General features: G+C 36.4%; 1 protein-coding gene and 1 pseudogene across 4 annotated transcripts in view; one reads left to right on the top strand and one right to left on the bottom strand.

Annotated features, from left to right (window-relative positions):
* The window catches only part of FERMT2 (fermitin family member 2), an 85753-nt gene that overhangs the window by 48560 nt on the left and 12081 nt on the right, over window positions 1-25112 (top strand). For 2 of the 4 annotated variants that reach the window (XM_030319120.1, XM_030319119.1), the window contains exons 4-11: window positions 4596-4730; window positions 13991-14023; window positions 14363-14588; window positions 14699-14801; window positions 16272-16379; window positions 20707-20841; window positions 21677-21726; window positions 22856-22980. In XM_030319120.1, coding sequence (XP_030174980.1) covers window positions 4596-4730; window positions 13991-14023; window positions 14363-14588; window positions 14699-14801; window positions 16272-16379; window positions 20707-20841; window positions 21677-21726; window positions 22856-22980 — 915 coding nt within the window. The remainder of the gene's footprint in view (window positions 1-4595; window positions 4731-13990; window positions 14024-14362; window positions 14589-14698; window positions 14802-16271; window positions 16380-20706; window positions 20842-21676; window positions 21727-22855; window positions 22981-25112) is intronic. The other 2 variants (XM_030319122.1, XM_030319121.1) reach the window with 1 other exon arrangement.
* LOC115516463 lies at window positions 7986-8563 on the bottom strand (annotated as a pseudogene).

Below are 25112 nucleotides of genomic sequence, written 5' to 3'. Positions count from 1 at the left end.
TATTCCACTGATCTGAAAATACCACATTTTGTTTATCAATTTGGGTTATTTCCAGTTTTGGCTTTTATGAGTAAAGCTGTTACATATGTGCTTTTAATTTCTTCAGTTAGTACCTCAAAGTGGAATGGTTGGGTTGTGTGTTTAACTTTATAAGAAACTGCCAAACAGTTTTGAGAAATGTTTCCCATTCCCTCCAGCTGAGTATGAGAGTTTCAGTTCCTTCCCCACATCTTCACCAACACTGGGTATTATCAATCTTATTAATGTTGGCTACTCTGTGGGCACATAATGTCTCACAGTTTTAACTTGCATTTCACTGACCGATAATGTTGAGTATTTCTGTGCTTCCTGACCATTATATATTCTTTGGTGAAGTGCTCATCCGAATCTTTGGCCCATTAGTCTGCTTATTATTGAGCTGTATAAATTTTAAATACAAGTCCTTTGTCAAATATATGTAATATGTTTTGTGAATATTTTCTCTCAATATACAGCTTGCCTTTTTTTAACAGTATTCTTCAAAGAGCAGATTTTTTTTATGTTTTTATTTTATTTTTGAGAGAGAGACAGAGTGTGATCAGTGGAGGAACAGAGAGAGAGGGAGACAGAATCTGAAGCAGGCCCCAGGCTCTGAGCTGTCAGCGCAGAGTCTGAGGCGCAAACTCACAGACTGCAAGATCATGACCTGAGCCGAAGTCGGACGCTCAAACGACTGAGCCACCCAGGCACCCCTATTTGTTTTTTAATAAAGGACAATTTCTTGTGGAATGTGTGTGTTCTATGTAAGAAATCTTTGTCTACTTTTTTAAAGTCTATGATCCATTTAATGTATGAATCTCTCATTCAGCACTGTTTATTGAAAAAAGATTTTCTTTTCCTCTTGAATTGCCATGGCACCTTTGTCCAAGATAATTGACTACTTATATGTGGGTCTGCTTCTGGTTCCTCTTCATATATACATGTTATCATGTAGCTAATAATTGCACTGTCTTAACTGCAGTAGCTATATGATATTGGGTAGTGTAAGTTCTCCAACTTTAGTCTTTTAAAAATTGCTTGGACTATGCTAGGATTGTTTTCATATCCATACGAATTTTAGAATCAACTTGTCATCTTGTATAAAAGATCAAGTTGGAATTTTGACAAAGATTCCATTGAATCTTTAGCTCAATTTAGGTAAAACTGACTTCTTAACAATTCTTGCAACAATTTATGGACAGGGTATGTAACATAATATTCTATATCTATTTATATGGGCTGTTAATTCTTTTTGTTACTGTCATTTAGCCATTTTTTCCTCTTACCAGATTCTTCACATGAAAATGAGTAAGATAAACACAAATTTATAGCCATTTGATACAAGGCAGAAAAGTTTGAATTGATTAAAACTTTCAGATTTGGTAATGATACGAAAGTACTTAAATTTACTTCATGTGTCATGTGTAATTTACAACATACAGAATGAATGATGGCTACCATGTAATGGAAAGGTTTTTTTTTTTATTGAGGTATAGTTGACATAAAATATCATATTTGTATCAAGTATGCAACATACTGAATCAACACATGTATACACTGCAAAATGATCACCACAGGGCACTTACTATCTGTCACCATACAAAATTAATATAATATTATGGACTATATTCCCCATGCTGCATATTATATCCCCATGACTTACTTATTTTATAACTGGAAGTTTGTACTTCTTGATCCTCCTTCACCCATTGTACCCCCCTAACTCCCCTCTCTGCTGGCAAACACGAGTTTGTTTTCTGTATCACTGCATCTTGGTTTTGTTTTGTTTTGTTTTTTACATTCCACAGACAAGTAAAATTGTGGTATTTGTCTTTCTCTGACTTAATTGCACTTAGCATAATATCCTCTAGGTCCATCCATGTTGTTGCAAATGGCAAGATTTCATTCTTTTTTTGTGGTTGAGTAATATTCCAGAGTGTGGTGTGTGTGTGTGTGTGTGTGTGTGTGTGTGTGTGTGTGTGTGTTTATACACACGCCACATCTTCTTTATCCATTTATCTATCAGTGGACATTTAGCTTGCTTCCATATCTTGGCTATGGTAAATAATGCTGCAGTGAACAGCTACCTTTTTGAATTAGTGTTTTCGTTATCCTTGGATAGATACCCAGTAGTGGAACTGCCAGGTCATGTCATAGTTCTAAGTTTTTAAGGGACCTCTGTATTGTTTTCCATAGTGGCTGCACCAGTCTGCATTCCTAAACAGTGCATAAGGTTTCCCTTTTCTCCCTATTCTCTCCAACACGTATTATTTCTTGTCTTTTTGATAATAACCATTGTGACAGGTGTAAGGTGATATCTCATTGTGATTTATAGTTGCATTTCCCTGATGATTAGTGGTGGTGAGCATCTTTTCATGTGCCTTTTGGCCATCTGTGTATCTTTGGGAAGATGTCTGTTCAGATCCTCTAATTGGATTTTTTTTTGTTATTGAGTTGTATGAGTTGTTTATTTTGGATATTAACCCCTTATTGGATATATGATGTACAAATATCTTCTCCTATTCAGTAGTTGCCTTCTGGTTCTATTGGTTTCCTTTGCTGTGCAGAAGCTTTTTAGTTTGATGCAGTCTCATTTGTTTATTTGTCCTTCTGTTTTTCTTGCCTTTGGTGTCAGGTCCAAAAAAATATTTCTAAGACTGATGTCAAAGAGCTTATTACCATATGTTTTCTTCTAGGAATTTTATGGTTTTAGTTCTTACATTCAAGTCTTCAAGCACTTTTAAGTTAATTTTCATATATGGTCCAGTTTCATTCTTTTCAGTATAGCTGACCAGTTTTCCCAGCATCATTTATTGAGGAGACTATTCTTTCCCATTGTATATTATTAGTTCCTTTGTCATAAATTAATTGACCGTATGTGTGTGTGTGTGTAGTTCTGGGCTCTTTATTTTGTTCCATTGATTTATATGTCTGTTTTTGTGCTAACACTGTACTGTTTTGATTACTACAGCTTTGTGGTAAAGTTTTTGAGACCACATGTGCATGAGTGGGGGAGGGGCCGGGGAGAGAGAGAAAGAAAGAGGGAGGGAGGGAGAATCCCAAGCAGGCTCCATGCTCAGTGTGGAGCCCAGCGTCAGGCTCCCGTCTCACAACCATGAAGTCATGACCTGATCTGAAATCAAGCGTTGGATGCTTAACCAGTTGAGCCATCCAGGTACCCCTGTAGTATAGTTTAAAATCGAGCAGCATGCACCTGCAGGTTTGTTTTTCTTTCTATAGATTGTTTTGGCTGTTCAAGGTCTTCTTTGGTTCCATACAGATTTTGGAATTATTTGTTCTAGTTCTGTGAAAAGTATCGTTAGACTTTTATAGGGATTGCATTAAACCTGCAGATTGCTGGGGCGCCTGGGTGGCGCAGTCGGTTAAGCGTCCGACTTCAGCCAGGTCACGATCTCGCGGTCCGTGAGTTTGAGCCCCGCGTCGGGCTCTGGGCTGATGGCTCAGAGCTTGGAGCCTGTTTCCGATTCTGTGTCTCCCTCTCTCTCTGCCCCTCGCCCATTCATGCTCTGTCTCTCTCTGTCCCAAAAATAAATAAACGTTGAAAAAAAAATTAAAAAAACAAAAAAACAAAAAAAAAAACCTGCAGATTGCTTTGAGTAATATAGCCATTTTAATAATACCTATTCTTCCGATCCACAAACACCATATCTTTCCATTTGTTTGTGTCTTTATTTTTTTCATCAACTCCTCGTTTTCAGTGTACAGTTCTTTCACTTTCTTGGTATAGTTTATTCCATAGTATTTTACTTAAATGGGATTGGTTTTCTTGATGTCTCTTTCTCAGTTTGTTATTTATGTATAAAAACACAATAGGCTTTTATACCCTGAAACTTCACTCAGTTTTATTAGCTCCAACAGTTTTTTTTTTTATTATTAATGTTTGTTTATTTTTGAAGAAGAGAGAGAGTGTGAGCAGGGGAGGGGCAGAGAGAGAGGGAAACACAGAATCCAAAGCAGGCTCCAGGCTCTGAGCTGTCAGCACAGAGCCCAGTGCGGGGCTTGAACTCACAAACCGTGAGATCATGACCTGAGCTGAAGTTGGATGCTTAACTGACTGAGCCACCCAGGCACCCCAGTTCCAACAGCTTTTTGATGGGGTAGTTAAGGCTTTCTATATATACTAACATGTCATCTGCAAATGGTGACAATTTTACTTCTTTTCAATTGGTATGTTTTTATTTCTTTTTCTTGCCTAATTGCTATGGCTAGGATATAAATTTTAATTTTTTATGGTTTTAAAATGTTTAAAAAATAAATATGTAAATAAGAGTTCTAATATTTTCTTTCTGTACTCTAGCAGATTGTTTTCTTTCCAATTCAAGGTTACTATTTTATTACATAGCTATGAATTGAATGCTTTGGTAGATTATTTTTAGAAGTGCCATACTTTAGTGTTTTGCGTGGCAGTAATGTCTGGCCCAACACAAACACATATGTACACAGAAAGAAATTATGAATTCTTATATTGGAGTGGATTAATAGATGAATTTATCAGATATAAAGTGTTTAAATTTTACACTATGCTAGTAAAATAATCTTTTTTCTTATTTTAACAGATATCAGACACCCTGAAGAACTTTCTCTCTTGAAAAAACCCAGAGATCCAACAAAGAAAAAAAAGAAAAAGCTAGATGACCAGTCTGAAGATGAGGCACTTGAATTAGAGGGGCCTCTTATCACTCCTGGATCAGGTGAGACTTTGACTGAGCAAAGGCTCATTGTGAGAACCATAGATGTGTCTGTATACTTATGTCTTTCTGACAAATGGATTACAAAGGTCAGAAGAGTAGTCAAGTTTAAAAAACTCACCTTCAGCATTTTTTTCTCTCAATCATGAAATCACCACCAGGGAGGGTCTGTCATGTGTAGATCATGTCAGGTGTTAGTAGTTGCATCAATAAAAAGGAAGGCTGGTTCACTGCTCAGGAATAGTCAAAAAGGGGCAGTGCCTTAAGTGGGCTCAGTTCTTTGCACTGCAGAAACCAGCAGTTTTGTAGTATTTAGCTCTTTTTTTCCTGTATTCTTTGAAAACCACGATTACTTAGTTAAGATATTACTTTTGCCAGGTTACTTAAAACTTCTGTGCTTTGCATATGCTGATCCCTTTGCCTTTCCACCTTTTTCCTTTATTAAGGCTTTGCTCCTTTAAGAAGCTTTCTCAAATTTCCTTCCATTACCTCCCCAACCTGAGTTAAGCATCCTTCTATCTTAAGTCACTGGACTTTTCTGTGTTTGGTATTATATTGCATATTTTTACCTAATAATTATGAGTTCCTTGCATGATGGAACTGTCTCTCATGTGTTTGTTACCAGAACCTAACTCAATTATGTGGCATCTAGCAGGAGCATAGGCAGTGTCTTTTGGGTAGCTAGATGACCAATTAAATTACATGGTTCTTCAGTTCTGGGCATATGCAGAGACTGGACATTATAGTTACCATAATGAACTGAATTAGTTAAATCACTTTATTCTTGGTTTTTAAAAATTCTGGGGTGATAACAATAATGAAAACAAACAATTTAGTGCTTAGTGTATGCCCATTTTATACATTATGCTCATGTAAATTTACTTTAGCATATTTTATTTGAGGAAACTCACTTAATTCTCACTACAGCTCATTGCAGATTATATTATTACTCATTTTAAGGTTGAAGAAATGGCACAATAAGGTTAGGAATGTCTAAGGATATGTAACTTGTAACTTTTATGTCTTTATACATGTACTGATTGGCACTTAGGAGATACCAAAAAATAAGACCATTCTTATAAGTTTATAGGCTAATTGAAAAACATGGTTACTGTACTTTAGGAGGTAATATATAAATGTTGTAGCAAATAGTGTTACAGGAATTCGGAAGGCAAAACAATTCCAAATAGGGTATATTTAGTTATAGGTTGGGAAACTGAGTTTGTGACTTCAGCTTTTAAAAAGTTCCACTGACTAGGATTTTGATGGTAAGAAACAGCAATCCAAGCAGAATGATATTGACAAGGAACACTTTGGCAAAAGAATAGTACACAATGTGAATAATCCAGCTGAGCCAATTCACGGGGAAAGACCTCCAAGGAACTTCAGGATCACACTGGAGGGTATTTAATGTCAGGCTGAGGAATTTAGACAGTGTATTATAGAGTCATGTTACAAAATAAATAATTTTAGAATATCAAACTTATATCCAGTCATATGTGGAGGAGGGAATAAAGGGAATAGAGTTGTTACTAGTGGCAAGAAGCCTACAGATTGAGGAGGTAGTGTGTCTTTCATTAGAGTAAGGTTAATTCTAAAATTTGATTTATGCATGGTGATTTATATTGCTGAAGGCATCTGACAGTAGACATCATCCCTGCTTTCAGTTTTTAGTGAATGTAAGTGGGACTAGGTAATGTGGGTTCATTTTTGTTTTTTGTTTTGTTTGAGGTGTTACATACAGTAAACTGGAGAGATTTTAAATTACAGATGAATATTTACAGATGTATACTCCATCTAGTTTATATGCTTTTTTGATTTGTCAGCACCTTAGTTGATTATTGGACCAAATACTGAAAAATATGGTCACTTGCATACTGTGTCTGTAATAAATAGCACAGGTCGATGTATCTCAATACATGACATCTTCAGGATGTCAGACACTATGCTTCACAAGAATTTCTCTATGGCAGGTATGGTAAGGATTAGATAGACTCTTCAGGCTCGGTTTAATACTGCATACTTTTTGAATTATGAGCATCTCAGTGTGAGCATGGTCAATAATTCTATATATACTCGATAAATGATAACTGTTATTTAATACATGCTTTATCATTTGATCCTCAAAAATCCCTGTGATTTTGGTGGTATTATCCTCATTTTACTTAAAAGGAAAGAACCCGACAAGAGTTACATGATTTGCCCAAGCTTATAATAAGGGGCAGAGCTAGAATTCAAATCCAGACTTGCTGGCTCCCAACATTCATGTTTCTAAGCATTACATAATATCATCTCTCCACTTACAATATTTGAAATAAATATTGTGAATAGTAATAGGAATGTTTGGTAAAATATTAACACGTAAATTATACTTCAGCAAGGCTATGTTTTTTTAAAAAATAATGTTCCAAGATTTAAGTATCATGAGTGAATTGATTCCCAGACTTTAGTCAAATTCTTACACAGAATTATAAAATTTTATGAGTTTTTAAATGCCTTGCTCATACAGCTATGCTCAGATGGCATGTTCTTGAGTGCTTCACCACTTCCTAGCCGTAAGAAGGAAAATAGCAGATCTCTAATTTCCTATGAGGGAGGGAACACACTGAACTAGCCTGATCCCGGGTCTGGGGAAGAGTTTTTCCAAGTAAGAATTAACTTTACAGTATAGTACTGACTTAACAGATTACTAATTTAAGATTTACTATGTAAATAGAAATAGAAAATTATCTCATTAGAAACTTTTCTTAAAAATTTTAGCTCTCTCCCCGGTATCTCACCACTGTGTCGGTGCAGGTAGGGGATTGAGCTCGAGCTAGCTCGAATAAAGGCTTCTTTTGCTTTTGCATCAGGGGAAAAAAAAAAAAAAATTTAAAGGCAGCTTAGAGAAAGGAAAATTCTGGGTCCTAAAATATACAGAAATTAATCAATACTTCACTAGTTTGGCACTGTTAGGAAAATCACTTAAGCAAGGTGCCATTTTTCCTATTTGGAGCTTGCCATTTTAAGCACTAAGATACTTAATTTTTTTTAATTTTTATTTTTTTAGCAAACTAAATTATTAAATTTGTTCAAACAATAGCTGCCTTTTTCTGAAAATATTTATTGAAATATGTAGGAAAGGCTTTATTGTAACTAAAAGTGCCCAAATATAATAGGTCCTATGCTATAATAGTAATATTTACAGTATATTTTCAGGAAAAAATGACAACAGACTAAATGCAGAAAACATCACATTTTTAACACTTGATATTTCCATTGATTCTTCATGTTCTGCAATTGTAAGATAATTTCACATGTTTAGTTTTCTTCCTATTCCAGGAGATTTGTGTTGAAATTTTTTTTTCACTATTAAAAACAAGTGATTGTCTGTGGGACCTTTTCAGCTTTGTATGACCAGATCTGGATTCTCTTCTTCTAGGTTCAGTTTTTGAGCTTAGTCTTCTCCAATATCAATGCCAGGATAGCAGTTTACTCTGAAGACATTTTCCAACACTTCAATCTGGTTTTGAGTTAACAGCCTCTATCCCAACTCAGCTTTTTTTTCAAAGAGCCTTTTTGAGGCTGAAAAGTAATTTTCATATTTCAAAAATCTTTCTTCTGGCACTGGGTGATCCACAGTACAAGGGAAATGAGCTCTCATTAGGAAGGCTCAGATGTGTAGACACAGGTGAACATCTTTTGTTGAGGAGCCACAGGTGTCTGCCCAAGCCTGTGGGGTTTCATTGATGGAACACAGTCTTCTGGTCCAATCCTAAAATGTTTCCAATTAAAAAGGAGTAGTGTGAGGGTTGGCTTTAACCAAGCCAAGCACCTTCTTTGAGGCTGGGAGACATCCTCGCATGGGCTGCAAGGACAGCTCTGGCTTTTGCTTGCCTCTTGGCTGACTCTGCCCCATGTGTACAGGGCTGAAGTCTTCATGTAGTTCACTTTATGGTTCCCCAAGGTATTTTTTTAAACTGTTCTTTAATTATAAAAATAATGCATGCTGAGTGTAAAAATTCAAATATTATAGAATTATGTATTCATTTTTGTTTTTAATGAAAGTGGGACTGTGTTATACATTTGTGTTTTTTTTCATACTAGCAAAATACATTTATTATTTTATAATGATAAAAGAAGGAGAGTAAAGATTTCTTTTTGGTGTATACCAGAGTTAAGGGCAGGAGGAGGATAAGGGGATTAATAGCATTTTTATGTACTTTGATGACAATAGAAAGTTAACAATACCAACTGGTTGCCATAAAACTTATCATAGCTCCCCCAAAACACATATATAAAGGATCATAGTTTTAAAATCTGTTAAAGTAAAAAATACACACTCAGAAATAACGCTTATTTCCTCTTTAATATAAAATTGTAAACATTTATTTACACAAAGCAAACGTGTCTAACAAAATCCGAGCACCCTTTTCTGGTGAGTCATGGCTCCTGGAAGAGGGATTTGCACTGAAGCGGAGTCTCCTGCTTTGACTACCCAAAAACCAGATTCATAAATAAAGCCACGGGCAGCTCCCGAGGGGTTGGGGGTGGGGTGTTATACATTTGTAACTTGTGTTTTCTCACGTGGTAATAATGTACTCATGGATCTTATCTTCCTTTAATTACAGAATTCATACAGTCTCGTTATAAAAAAAATTCCAATAGTATAGAAAATGAACTGAAGGTGAAAATTCTGCTTCAACTTATTCCCTTGCTGCTCCCTCTTAAGAAGTAGCCATTTCTTGATTGCTGTGTGACTGTGTTGTAGACAGTTGGAGCACAACTCGCCAGTACCTTTTCTATGTGATACACTTGCATGTCTCATTTTGTTTTTATAACGTGAATGGTAGCCTAGTATGTATTATGTATTGTTCTTCCGTTGGAGTTTTTCCATTAAACAGTGTTTTGGTGATCTTTCTGTGTTGGAGTAAAAGGTCTCCCCAGTTTAGTATAAATAGTGCCAAAACTTTCCATGTAGAAAATGTATATTGAACTGTTTCTCTACTCCAAAAAGTTCCCAGAAATTCAAATATATTCTAAAAAAGAGTGTAAAAGTAATAGTTTTACACTCCCATCAACAGTACATGAAAATGCCCCTTTTCTGGGGCGCCTGGGTGGCGCAGTCGGTTGGGCGTCCGACTTCAGCCAGGTCACGGTCTCGCTGTCTGTGAGTTCGAGCCCCGCGTCAGGCTCTGGGCTGATGGCTCAGAGCCTGGAGCCTGTTTCCGATTCTGTGTCTCCCTCTCTCTCTGCCCCTCCCCCGTTCATGCTCTGTCTCTCTCTGTCCCAAAAAAAATAAATAAACGTTGAAAAAAAAAAATTAAAAAAAAAAAAAAAAGAAAATGCCCCTTTTCCTACCTTCTGACTTATATTAAATGTTGTAAATCTTTACTGAATTTTGCTAATATGACAATAAATAGTATCTCAGAATTACATTTTTAATTTCCCTGATAAACACTAGTATGAATAATAGTTGAATAATGTACATTAGACATTACATTTTTTTCTATTAGTTTCAAATCATGGACTTTATCCATTTTATTTATATTTTTGTTTTAGTGATACACTAATCTTTTGGTATCTTAGATATTTTCCCTATACTGGCATTGTTTAAATCTTCTTTGTGGTCTTTTTTACTGTGCCAAAGTTTTACATTTTTACGTAGTCAAATTTGTTGTTTATAGTTCGGGGTTTTTCACTCTTGGTTAAGAAAATCTTCACAAGTATTATAACAATTCTTCTACATTTCCTTTTTATGCTTTTATGTAATTATTTCATATTTATATATTTTAACTCCTGTAATGTCAACATTTTTATTTTTTTTTATTTTTTATTTTTTTCAATATATGAAATTTATTGTCAAATTGGTTTCCATACAACACCCAGTGCTCATCCCAAAAGGTGCCCTCCTCAATACCCATCACCCACCCTCCCTTCCCTCCCACCCCCCATCAACCCTCAGTTTGTTCTCAGTTTTTAACAGTCTCTTATGCTTTGGCTCTCTCCCACTCTAACCTCTTTTTTTTTTTTTTTTTTTTCTTTTTCCTTCCCCTCCTCCATGGGTTTCTGTTAAGTTTCTCAGGATCCACATATGAGTGAAAACATATGGTATCTGTCTTTCTCTGCCTGACTTATTTCACTTAGCATAACACTCTCCAGTTCCATCCACGTTGCTACAAAGGACCATATTTCATTCTTTCTCATGGCCATGTAGTACTCCATTGTGTATATAAACCACGATTTCTTTATCCATTCATCAGTTGATGGACATTTAGGCTCTTTCCACAATTTGGCTATTGTTGAGAGTGCTGCTATAAACATTGGGGTACAAGTGCCCCTATGCATCAGTAGTCCTGTATCCCTTGGATAAATTCCTAGCAGTGCTATTGCTGGGTCATAGGGTAGGTCTATTTTTAATTTTCTGAGGAACCTCCACACTGCTTTCCAGAGCGGTTGCACTTTAATTTACCTGAAATTTGTTTTCTAAATATGGTATGAGATTGATATTTTGATGAGAAATTATCTAAAATGTATTAAATTCTTTAGTACTCTCTTTTAAAAAAGAATGTATAAGAATATAATTTATAGTAACCAAGTTATGAGACAAATTCTAAAGTTACATAGGGTTTTTAATGTTTATAGTAAGTGGCCCTAAAATGTAGTGCTTGTTGAACTCTGTCTCCTCCTTACTGTTTTTGTTATCATACCACAAAATTCAGCAAACTCCCATTTTATTGCTGACTAAATATGTTGCTTCATCTTGCCCTGTAATAGCTTTCTGCTTCAAGTAAGTTTTATTTATTTATTTTTTTCAAATATGTTTAAATCGGGCAATCAGGAATTACAGGGTAGTTGGGATTGTCACTGAACTGAGACTTAGAAGGAGTGTAAAATGCACATATATCCTCTGTCCCAGCAGTGTTGATAGAATTAGGAAATAGGTACAAACACAACTGTTGCAAGGCATTTGTTTGCAGTAGCAGTGGTGAAGTCAAAATTCTAAACAAATAAATGCACACCAATTGGAAATGGCTTAAATAAGTTATGGTGCCCAGGAGGCAGTGTGTATAGCTTCAGTCAGACTGGCTGATTTATAGCTTGGCTCTGAAACTTAATAGCTTTTGACATTGGACAAGTTACCTAATCTCTCTGTGACTCCATTTGCTCCTCTAAAATGAGAATAATAGGATTGTTGGAAACACTAAATGAGTTATGACTGTGGAGTGCCTAAGAGAATAAGAATAGGAACAACGAAGTGATCAAATATGAAGTGTAGAATATACAAAGTATAGGAAATTGAGCGGGAAGAGAATCGATTGGGTGGCTGATTCCATTAAATGTTGTGCGACTTAGGGGAATATATTTCGTTTTAGAAACTTCATGAAGAAAATTGTCAATTCTAACTTTAATTCTGAATCGTAATTACAGTCCATCATACTAGGAATGAATTTTCAATATTCTGACATTCCTAGTAAAGGGTTTATTTTGCTAGATCTTTGAAATACACAATGAGAAGATTTTGCCTAGAAGATAGTGTTTTCCTATCCCTTATACATATATGCTCTAGCAGGATTATTCTTTGCCAAGCTGAGCTGGAGTAATGTTTTCAGCCCCCCCCCCGCCGCCTTTTTTTTTTTAATGTTTTTTAATGTTTATTTATTTTTGATAGAGGGAGAGTGCAAGCAGGGGATGGCAGAGAGAAAGGGGGACACAGAATCTGAAGTAGGCTCTAGGCTCTGAGCTGTCAGCACAGAGCCCGATGTGAAGCTTGAGCTCATGAACCGTGAGATCATGACCTGAGCCGAAGTCGGACGCTCAACTGACTGAGCCACCCAGGCACCCGTTTTCAGCCCTTTTAATAAGTATGGGTGCCCAAGTAGTAACCCTTTCACAAAATGCCGTTGTAGTTTTAAAGTTCTAGCTTTTAAGGATATCACTCACTATTCCAGTGTTCTTTAAAGCTAAAAAGGAGAGTTGACAGCCTTCTTTGTTGCTTATTTAACAACATTTAGATTCTGCAAGTTGCTTTAGTCACTAACATTGAAGAATACCTACTGGGGACATCAAATCAGATACCCTGTGGCTAGCAAGATTTTTTTTTTTTTTTCCTTTGTGTTCTTTTCCTAGACTAGGTCATGACAACTACAAAAATCTCTAGCATGGTCACCAATTTTTCATAGGTAATTTTTTCTATCATTGTATTGGGGTGAGGTGGTAGGGAAGGATTGTTAGAGTGGAAAGGAAATTCCTAAACATATTCCTAAATTAGGTAAGGGAAACAGCCATTCTCTTTCCATCATCCATTAACAGTGTTGATACTTATTTACACATTTTTTAATTACGAAGACAAAATATAATGAACAGAGTTAGGACTTCAAGGGGAGGTGCTTTTACTTAATGCCATTGTGAACTTTTTGTTTTTTAAGTCTTAATTTTATCTCCTTAATTTTTATAATTTAGGTGATAGAGGATATATTGTCAGTTGATTTAATTCAAGTTTTTATTTATGTAGCCACTACTTTGTGTCTGGCCTACTGAACACTGAGGAATTAGAAGATACAATATCCCTGCCTTCAGGGGCTTAATTATAAAATGTATCTTTGTTAGCAAAATTTTATCTACCCCTTTGCTTTAATACTTTATTTATAAATCTGTTGGAACCAGTTTGGCTGTTCAATAAGAAAACATTAACACTGGGGCGCCTGGGTGGCGCAGTCAGTTAAGCGTCCGACTTCAGCCAGGTCACGATCTCGCGGTCCGTGAGTTCGAGCCCCGCGTCGGGCTCTGGGCTGACGGCTCAGAGCCTGGAGCCTGCTTCCAATTCTGTGTCTCCCTCTCTCTCTGCCCCTCCCCCGTTCATGCTCTGTCTCTCTCTGTCTCAAAAATAAATAAAAACGTTAAAAAAAAAAAAAAAGAAAAAAGAAAACATTAACACAAAATTGTTCTCTTAATTTATGTGCATTTATTCAATTACATTGAGTTCTTAGAACAAGGTATGGATTTCAAAGGGTGATAAAAGTGGATATGTTTGTCCCTGGACACTTAAGCACAATTTCATTCTTTTGATTGGACAAAAACATTTATTTTACAGTTAGGTTACAGTTTCTAAGATTCTTTACTCTTAAATTCATTTGAAATACTTAACTTTAGTTTATGATTCATATTAGGAAAAAATCTGTTGTGTTCTTTTTCCCATTTCCTTTTCCTTTTCATTCTTTGTTTCTGTCTTCTATTGTTGCCTTTCCTTTATCTTCTGAATTCCTTTCTTTCCTTTCCTATAGGCACTGATGTTCTTTACATTGGCCCTCTGAAAGGTGAGCCTTGCCACAATTAAAAACAAAAACTTGGTCTGTCTGCTTCAGCTATATCCTTAACTTGTCTTCCTTCTAATTCTCTTGAACTGATTTTTCCCCCAGATTTTCTGCCAACTTAATTATATTCTTTTGACCTTGTTATTACATGTTCTAATGTTATACAAGTAGAGTTAAAGTTAATTTTACATGTTTTCAAGACAGGTAAAATAATGCACTAAGCTTTCCTTCCAGAATGAAGCTTTTGTTTCACAATTTGCTTTATATCATCGTAGTATGTATTACTGAAAACTAAGATTCTGTGCTTCATACTTACTACCTGTTTTTCATGTTATTTATTAGGAAGTATATATTCAAGCCCAGGACTTTATAGTAAAACAATGACCCCCACTTACGACGCTCATGATGGAAGCCCCTTGTCACCAACTTCTGCTTGGTTTGGTGACAGTGCTTTGTCAGAAGGCAACCCTGGTATACTTGCTGTCAGTCAGCCAATCACATCACCGGAAATCTTGGCAAAAATGTTCAAGCCCCAGGCTCTTCTTGACAAAGCAAAAATCAACCAAGGGTAAGTTTTAAAATGCAGATATGTTGAAGAATTTCTTTCTCCAGTGAGAGGTAGAGATACTTTATTAATCTTGTCTTGCTTTGTTCTAATGCCCTCGTTAATCTGTCCAGGTGGCTTGATTCCTCAAGATCTCTCATGGAACAGGATGTGAAGGAAAATGAGGCCTTGCTTCTCCGATTCAAGTATTACAGCTTTTTTGATTTGAATCCAAAGGTACCGAGGGTTTTAGAGGGATCTTCTTTTTTTTCTTTTTGTTTTGTTCATTTGGATGTTTGGTTTTTGCAGTTAGTGGGGTTAGGAATCATTTATATATAGCAAGTCTGAATAATATTAAAAGCCTAAGCTTTAGACAAAGGCATCTATATTTGAAATAATTCTATTGTGTTAGTAAGTCGGAAGCATAATTAAACCTTTTTCTTTTTTGTTAAAATAATTGAACTTTTGGTTGATTTGTATTTTTAAAAGCACTAGCTTGGTACTACAGAATTGGTAAAGTTAGTTTTAGGGTTGTTTTTGTTTTGTTTTGTTTTTTTAACACTTCTCTTCAGCTGTGCTTTTTGTAAAAGAAGATTTTTCTGAAATAGTACCTTTTAAATGACTTTCAGATTTCTAATTATAAATCAAAAGATGTTGCTTAAAAATTCTTTAAGCCTACATTTCTTCCTATTTAATAGCCAAACTTTGTAATATGTTTTTAGTATCAAATGATTGTATCACTTTGCTTTTCCTAGAAGAGTTAAATTTGCTATGAAATCTCAAGTATTTTTCCCTAGAATACATATGGCACAGAGATTTGGATCTTTTGCTTCCTTATTTATCATCCTTGGGAGGAAGGGAACCTCTCTTGACTACCTCTCATCCTTTTCATGTCTAGATTAGTGTCTAGTTTTTCATGTATATAGTTTTCATTTTTTATTATGTGCTTAAGTAATTCTTTATTGTAACTGTAAAAGGTATATATTGGAACTATAAAAATAATTTTAGTCCCTTTTAGGTCATATCATGTCTCATTTTAGGAAAACCAAAGTTGTTTTAGGAACATAGTTACATTTGCTGGGGAAGGGGATGCTATGTATTGTTAAGACATTACTATTAATTTTTCTTAATGTAACTAAATGGATAATTCAGCAATATATAAATAAATCTTCTCCGCAAGTACAAATATGTACTCTCTTATTTCAGATTCTTAAAATAATTGCTCTTTACAAGGACCTGACACTTTGTCTAAGCATGCTTTACCCTAGTGAATAAGATGTTCCCTAAAATAATTTACTCTCTGATTATAACATTTTAGTGTGGCAGGTTGCAGTACCAACACTGAAAAGCAGTCACTTTTACCCTTTAAATGTCTTTCAAATCAGATTCATTTTCTTAAGAACTCTGGAATATCTGATGATTGTTTCCCTGTAAAATAACACAGAATCTATTTCTAATATTGGATAATAATGTTTTGGACATCTCAGTGTTATTTTTAATGGAAAATTAGATGTGGGTATATATAGACATACTTAACCCTGTAAGTATCGTTCTCATTATTGAGTATTTGATACTAAATAAAAATCCCAGGAAAAAAATGTATATTAAAACTTTTTTTTCCAAGCGTTGAACGTGAATATTCAAATTTCAAGTTATTTTATGTTAAAGGTGATGTATTACAAAAGGATTATGTCTCTTTTGCTGCAGTATGATGCAATCAGAATCAATCAGCTTTATGAGCAGGCCAAATGGGCTATTCTCCTAGAAGAAATTGAATGCACAGAAGAAGAAATGATGATGTTTGCAGCCCTGCAGGTAGTGGAGAGTATTGGTAAATGGGACTTTTCAATGGAAAGGATAGGGGATTATTTTTAAATAGTAAAGTTGCATTGTAATTTCAGTAGCATTTTGATAGTGTTTGCTTTTTGTTGTGTTGAAAATGAATATACACTTAGAAGGCAAAGTAAATACATGAATTTAACTTTTTGTCTTTTCAGAGTTTAGTGGTATATACTTCAGCTATTTTTTTTGTATCCTATAGAAGAAAACTATTCTCCCACCCCAGATATATATTAGTTTAAAACTACCCCATTTTGCTTTAGAAATAAGATCTACGTTGAAAATCCCATTTCTAAAATGAAGCTTATTATTTGCATATTTCCTAAGTAGCTGGGGCTGATAATATTTTTAAGTGGCTATAGAAAAAATAATACATTTTAAAGGTGATAAATTTTAATGGACTACTGAAACAAAACATAAATTAGTTTTCAGAATGATAATCCTTAAGGTGTAGATAGGGGCACCTGGGTGGCTCAGTCGGTTAAGTGTCTGACTCTTGATTTCAGCTCAGGTCATGATCTCACAGTTCATGAGATCGAGCTCCACTTCAGGCTCTGCGCTGACAGTGCGAGCCTCCTTGGGATTCTGTCTCCTTCTCTCTCTGCACTTCCCTTGCTCACAGGCACACGGCGCTCCCTCTCTCTCAAAATACACACATTTAAAAAAAATTTTTTTTAAGTAGGTAATGTTTTCCTTAGATTAAACCAGTGTTTTCTCAACTGTAGTTCTTGCATACCAACTTTTTAAGAATACGGTAGTGCTTACATTTTCAAAAATTTCCCCCTTTAGTAAAATAACATTAGGGAGGCATCCACAGATCTGCCTTCTTAGAGACACTGGGATCCAGCTGACCACAGATTAGTCATTCTTACAGTTCACATAGTTGAATGAGGCTTTGGTGAATGTTCTCAGATTATGGTAGAATTCTGGTTTTGCCAGAAGTCCTGACAAAATTAGTGTTCTTTAAGTACAGGAAGCAAAGTTGACATTTACTTATTAAAAGCTTTCACTGTAAAAAGGATTTTATTTTCTTCTCTTTAGAACACAAATAAAAATGCTCCCAGTCTTCCAAATGCTTTTATGCATCCAGGAAGGTTTTCTGGTTAAGACTTAAAAAATTGTCCGATTTACAATGGAAGAAAAGCTCATTTCTCCTTAGTTTATATGATAAAAGAAGGGAGTCGAAACAAAGCTTAAACAAGGAAAATCTTTGATGGCAGATAAATTAGCTTAGGTAGAGACTTGTTTAATCAGCTAGTTAAGAATCTTCTGTTGTGTTTTTGGATAATTCAGACTGTCTGAAGAATTTCGTGAATTAAATTCTGGAGTAATTTTGTTCAAAGTATCTCACTTGGTTTATAGTTTTCTACCTACATCTTTCTCACTTAGAATATAGGCTTATAATTTTCTAGTGACGGTTTTGCCAATGACAGAAGAGTAGTACATATAAAATGTATATGGGGGAAAATCACAGACTTTTATTACATAGTATTTATCTTTTTATTATAAAAATAATGCACTTTTTAAAAAACCAACAGATACAGACGTACCTATGAGCACATAGTAGGTGCTCAAAAAAAATTTGCTGAGTGAGAATATAGTTGACCCTTGAACAACACAGGCTTGAACTGCATGGGTCCACTTACGTGCAGATTTTCTTCGATAAATACATTACAGTAAATGTATTTTCCTTACATTTTTTTCTCTAACTTTATTGTAAGAATAAGTATATACATAGATAACATACAAAATATATGTTAATTGTTTCTTATTGATAAAGTTCTGGTCAAGAGCAGACTATTATTAGTAAGGTTTTGGGAGAGTCAGTGCCCCTAGCCTCCATGTTGTCCAAGGGTCAGATAGACACACACAGTTGTATTTTCACAGAAATAGGATCATTTCATAGCTTTCCCTCACCCAGTGTACAGTAGACAGTCCATTTTAGTGCAGTAGAAAACACTTCAAGACCTGAATTTTAATTTGTGGACACAATGTCCCAAAGCATCGCTCTCCTGAACCATTTTAGAATCTAGATTTATTATTATTTTTTTATGTTTATTTTTGAGAGAGGGAGGGGGAGAGAAAGAGGGAGACACAGAATCTGAAGCAGGCTCCAAGCTGTCAGCACAGAGCCCAGCCTGGGGCTCGAACCTACAAACCGTGAGATTATGACATGAGTCAAAGTCGGACACTTAACTGATTAAGCCACCGAGGTGCCCCTAGAATCTAGATTCTATAAGAGAATTTTGGACTAGAAATCCTGAGTTCTTAGAAGCCTTCCCAGAAACTGAACCAAAGGCTCTAAGAATCCATCCAGTACAGAAGGGGGAAACTTTGAAAAAATGGGAAAGAAATGCCTATTCTTGGGGCGCCTGGGTGGCGCAGTCGGTTAAGCGTCCGACTTCAGCCAGGTTACGATCTCGCGGTCCGTGAGTTCGAGCCCCGCATCGGGCTCTGGGCTGATGGCTCAGAGCCTGGAGCCTGTTTCCGATTCTGTGTCTCCCTCTCTCTCTGCCCCTCCCCCGTTCATGCTCTGTCTCTCTCTGTCCCAAAAAAAAAAAAAATAAAAACGTTGAAAAAAAAAATTTAAAAAAAAAAGAAATGCCTATTCTTTTTATTTTAGACAGTCTGCACTCTGAACTTGGGGCTTCTATCTACAATAGTAAAAGGAAACAAAGTAAGGAGGAGTGGATCAAAAACAGAAAGGTTAATAACACTGTTTTTAAAGTATTTGGGTCTGAGTCTGTATTGTAACATTTAAAAGATAACCGATGCACCTCTGAAAGCAAAGCTGGGGTTTTATGACCATTCCCATTCATAGCCAGGGTTTCTCCAGTATAACTTAAAAGGACTTTCTGCATCAGAATCACCTAAGTCACTTAATAAAAATGCAGATTCTGGGCTGGACTCCAGATTTGCTAAATTAAAATCTCTGTGGGGTGAACCTAAGAATATGTATTTTTAACCAACTCTCTTGACGATTCTTAATGTTACTGACATTTGAGGCAACTTCCTGAGGGCCTCAACCTACCACATTCTCCATGATTTGTGAACATGGAAGTTTCTATCACTGGAGGGATCTCATTTCAGCACAGCTGAAGGTATAGCCAGAGACTATTCATTATCAATTCACTAATCTTAAAATACAGAGGAACACTGACAGTTGGCCTCAGATTAGTTCATTCAGTGTTCCCATGAACAGATCCTATTCAATGAATGAATACTTTAGAAATTTGGAGTGCTACTTAATGCTTTGAAAGGAAACTGATTAGGGGCACCTAGGTGGCTCAGTCGGTTAAGTGTCAACTCTTGATTTCAGCTCAGGTCTTGATCTCATGATTCATGGTTCAAGCCCTAGTTTGTGGGTTCAAGCCCCACATCGGGTTCTGCATTGACATCGTGCAGCCTGCTGGAGATTCTGTCTTCCTCTCTCTGCTCCTCCCCTGCTCGTGCTCACACACGCACGTTCTCTCTCTCTCAAAATAAATAAACTTAAAAAAAAAAAAGAGAGGTAACTGATTAAATGATTCAAAAGTTCTACTTACCTTTGTGTGAAACCTCTGTAAGGTTTAGCATCAGAATCTAATAGATTATTAATATTTGTTCTAAGTGACTGACCTAAATATATTTAAAATCATTACTAGTTTTTCTTTATGCAAAGATTTTTCTAGCTGCATAAGGAGTATTTACCACTACTCTGGTATATATACACAAATATGCATGTGTGTGTGTTCACATATAAATGTAATCCATCTTATCATTGTTACGTAACTGAGATATAAACATCATCTTCCTCTGTTCATGTTTTCAGCACTGAATTGAGGCTGGGGGGCCTGGGGAAGAAGGGCTTTAGCTTTCAACTCATTTTCTTCTGCAGGGTAATAATAGTAACACAAGGTAATCAATGTTAATATATTTTTACAAAAGACCTGATGCATATTCTGTTAATTCATTCAGTATTCATTGGTTCTAGGACCTGTTCTAGACACACGGAATACTGCAGTGGGGAGAAAAGAGTAAAAAATCTCTGCTCATGTGGAGCTTAGTGGACAACCTGTTAACTCTAAGTCCTAGGGCTTCCCAAACTAAATCATTTTTATATATCCTGGATAAATATTTATTGGGATGTTTAGGACACTGATTGTAGGTGCACTGCCATTTATTTTCCTATTCTAGTTCTTGGACACTATATCTTTTAAGTTAGGTAATGAAAAGCTTTCAATATAGATGCGAATAGTGATCTCATTTTAAAGTTTTACTAGTTAGAACAGACATTTAAATAAAATATCATTTCTGTTTTCAGTATCACATCAATAAGCTGTCAATCATGACATCAGAGAATCATTTGAACAACAGTGACAAAGAAGTAGACGAAGTTGATGCTGCTCTTTCAGACCTGGAGATCACTTTGGAAGGAGGGAAAACATCAACAATTTTGGTATGGTGAATCTTTTTCCCTACTAGTTTAGTTTGAATTCTTACCTTTTTGTGGATTTAATGCTTTAGAGAACACAGGTGTTGACTTACCAGAAACTTTCAGGGAAAATTTTTAAATTAATATTCTAGTCTCTAGGATACAGTAAAGATAGATCTTGAGATATCTGCACGTTCTCTCACAAGCAGTGGAAGAACATTTCTGCAGAGGAAAAGGTAGAGTGAAGTCATGGTAACATCCATTCAGGGAGCTTCACATTTAAAATGTTACAAAAAGAGAAAAGCAGATCTTGGGAAAAATTTTAAATGCTAAGTTTAGTTTTAAAGCTTAGGAATTAGTTGTTACAGAAGAAACACTGACCTAAGGGTTGTTAGGATTTTATAAAATTTTCATGTGCAGATGTAAACAATTTTAGCTGAATTAGAATAATATGTTCTTATAGGTTATATGAACTGCCTTTATTAGCTTTGTATGCCACTTAAAAATGACTTTGTGGAGTGCCTGGGTGGCTCAGTTGGTTAGACTTTTGGTTTCAGCTCTGTCATGATTTCATGGTTCGTAGGATCAAGCCTCACATTGGGGTCTGCGCTGACAGCGTGGAGCCTGCTTGGGATCCTCTCTCTCTCTCTCTCTCTCTCTCTCTCACAAAACAAACTTTAAAAAAAATGGCTTTGTACATATGACCATACATTATGATTGTACTTTTAAAACCTTAATAATCTGTATGTTATGTAATTTTGTTTATTGAATAAACTGATACTTGATGGCAGATACTAAATATCAGAGTTTCAAATTTCAAGAAAAATCAGAAAAAAAAATGATTTAATTCTTTCCCTAGGGTGACATCACTTCTATTCCTGAACTTGCTGACTATATTAAAGTTTTTAAGTAAGTACAAAAGGGGAGGAATTCCAAATATTAATGAATGACAAGTATCAATTTTGTAGTCACATTCATGTTGGAATTTACTTTAGCATATGCATTATGAATTATGAGAGAAAATAACCATCTTTACCAAATTAAAATTGCAGTACTCATGAGTTGTTTTATCTGATAAACATTTTTCTTAAAGGGGAAAAGCAAAGATTATGTAACCTAGATTGCATCATGTAGACTGAAACATACAGTGGCATTTTAGTATAAAACATCCCCTCCGGGTAAAAGCAGGACATAATGAACTATTATTGCCAGCAGTTATTTCCTTGTTCAGAGCCCCAGATTCTATTGAATTTTATTCATTTGTTCAAGGCATATTTTATAATAAGGTTTTTGTGTATCTTATCTAGACTTTTATCAATCTGGGCACAGTCCACAGAATCTAGGCATTAAAGCAGAAAAGGGAGAAAGGAGAGGAGGTAATATGGAATAGAAGGTGTGAAGCCATTATGGAATAAACCATTTACTGTAGCTAAACATATAACAGCTTACCGTATGGAAAGTTTCTAAGATAAGGGCATGATATCAGATGCCGCTCCCTACCCCCTTTCTTCTCGCATTTCACACCTTTACTTACCCACTCTCTGTCATGATTACTGTCATCTTCGTGTTGGCCTTGGGTGGCAAGTTGAAGCACCATTCAGTTACACCCTGAGAGAGACCAGTACCCTCGTTCAGAGAGGCTCCAAAGGCAGCCTTGCACACACTCAGGAATCTGCTGGTGATTATAGGACCTAGGAGCTTTCCGATTGGTGACATTTACTTCACCTTTTGTTTCTTGTCCTTTCCATGTGACCTGCTAGTGTTAGAGATGGCTACCACTGACAGAAATACTAGATTGTTGGCCCTCCTTTCTCCTCTACCCATTCACTGTTTGAGATCTTCCTGAGTAGATTGATCGAGAGGGGACAAATCCAATAACAGCAACATTGAATATAACATGCTGGCCCAAGGGAACTTAGTTGAATATATGTAAAACTTGGCCTCAGACTTTTAATGTTTTGAAACTTTGCTGCTAAAACATACTGTTGATAAAGTTATTTCAAAAGTGGTTTTTCTCTTAATTCTGTTTGACATGTAGGCCAAAAAAACTGACTCTAAAAGGTTACAAGCAATATTGGTGCACCTTTAAAGATACATCTATTTCTTGCTATAAGAGCAAAGAAGAATCCAGTGGCACACCAGCTCATCAGATGAACCTAAGAGGTAAGGAAAGCCTTGGAGTGACCAGTGTTGATGGAGAAACTTTCTGTTGGCTAACAGTCAGTAAACTTCGCTTTGCAGGGTGGGGCAGGGGTGTGTTTCTCAGCAGATACATTACTCCTTTATGGTACTTTTTTAGGTCTAGATTCTTTTTTTTTGGTACATAGTTTTTGTCACAATTTTAAGCATTCCATTTCCCACAAATATTTCGTTGTAATCTCTTTGTACAGTCTTCATTTGAAGTGATTCCACTTTTCTTCTCGTCAAGTAAATCTGTGGTGCCTCTTTTCTCATCCTCAGCATTAGGTCATTCAGGTTTTCTTCATTCTCATCCGTGTTGTAGTCCTCTCCGTTTTTGCTGGCTTTTCCCTTCCTCATCAGCATCCTACTCTTCTTCCTGACTTTCACTGATGATAAGCTGGTCCCCCTCACGACCCCCAGTCTCTTTTTGGCTCCGCAATGGGGCAGCAGGCACCTATGGGGTTTGGCCAACTTCTTAACCCTCCCACAACACCTCTTCCTGAACATTTTCGTTCGACACTCTGCTCTCAGTTTGGCTCCTGGGGTAGCCCCAGGATACCCCTCTGAGGCTCCTCCTCGTCAACAACCTGAATCTCTTTGGTTTCCTCTTGTCTCTTCAAATCCAAAGCTGTCACTAAGGGGCTGGTATTTGAGGCACATGTTATTGGACATGTTTCTACTCCCTTGTGGCAACCTTGTTTGCTGTGGCCTGAGTTGCTCCTGGCTGAGGACTCAGAGCTACTGGCTTTGGTCTTTTTTTTCCCATTTCACTCCCCACTTGGGTGACTTCTTTGGTTCTTCACACTGCTCCTTCACTTCTTTTATCTGACTGATGCAGTGGTTCAGGCAGAAGGAGAATTTCCTGTCCAGGTTGGTCTGGTTCTTCTATGGCTAGAGGACATCTTGCTGCCTCCTGCCGTGATTTTTCTGCAGGGTGTTGCAGATTGTTGATCACCACTTCACTTATGGGGATATTCACTAAAACCATTTGGCTCACTTCCAGCGAGAACTGCTCTCCTATGTGCCCACACCACACTCCCTGCACCCTTGGCACCAGCATGCTTGGTGGATTGTCGTCTCACTGTTCCACACTCTTACAGCAAAGGCTAGAAAACTAAAATACATTTTCTGGACTTGTTTGCTGTGAGATTTTTATTCCAATCAGATGCATTCATGTAAGACTTCAATTCCCAACTAAGTTATGGGGCTAGAGAGGCAGAATTGAGAAAGGAGCATGGTGTTTCCAGGCTATGGAGCTGCGGGGTAGCCTCCTGGTGTCTCAGCCTGTTGGTTGCAGTTCCCTTGGCAGGCTAGTTGTTCAAGAAGTTCATTCCTATCGGCCCAACCCGTTTCTCCTCTGGGTTACATTTTGCATGTACATTTATCATTATATGTAAAGCAATATGCCTTTCTAACTAGAAATGTCCATATTTGGACAAAAGTACCCAAGAAGGGGGCCCCTGACTCATTCACAGAAATTATTCTCAAAATATTGTATTTATTGCTTAAAATATAAAGGTGCTTTCCCTGATCTATAGTCTTCATTTTCTTTTCTACATAGTACATTAGGATATTTTTAGTATATTTCAACGAAATGTCCAAATCTCTGCTCAGTGTTCTGCTCACTAGTTATCTGAACTGTTGTTTTAAAAAAAGGAAACCCCTGGCCTGCATAGAAGATTGCTCTGCCCATGTGTTAGAATACTGTAATTTTCCTAAAACTTTGAATTAGGCTAACTGCCTTTCTCTCCAAGACCCATGAGTTAACTTTTGGGTCTCTTTTGTTATTTGTTACTTTTAGAATCTGTTGCAGCTCTTGTTCTTGCTTCTGTCCTCAGCTGCCCAGGACCAGCCCAGATTATCTGCTCTTGATTTAGAGACTAGATCTGTCTTCTGGCCCCTGCTTTCTCTAACCGTGTTACATCCCTAACCTTCCCCCCTGCATGACTGAGAAGTCAAGTCCTAGTATGGAAAATGGCTTACAGTGTGCTGTCATCCTACCTTTTCCATGTCCTCCCAAAAGAGCATTTTCCCACACATCACACTAATGAAGATATCACTAGCCTAAAAATCAAGTGGCTTACTTCCTGTTCTGCTACTAAATAAGCCCTATG

The sequence above is a fragment of the Lynx canadensis genome, chromosome B3 (genome assembly GCF_007474595.2).
Source record: "Lynx canadensis isolate LIC74 chromosome B3, mLynCan4.pri.v2, whole genome shotgun sequence".
NCBI lineage: Eukaryota > Metazoa > Chordata > Mammalia > Carnivora > Felidae > Lynx > Lynx canadensis.
This window is presented reverse-complemented; position numbering and strand designations above follow the sequence as displayed.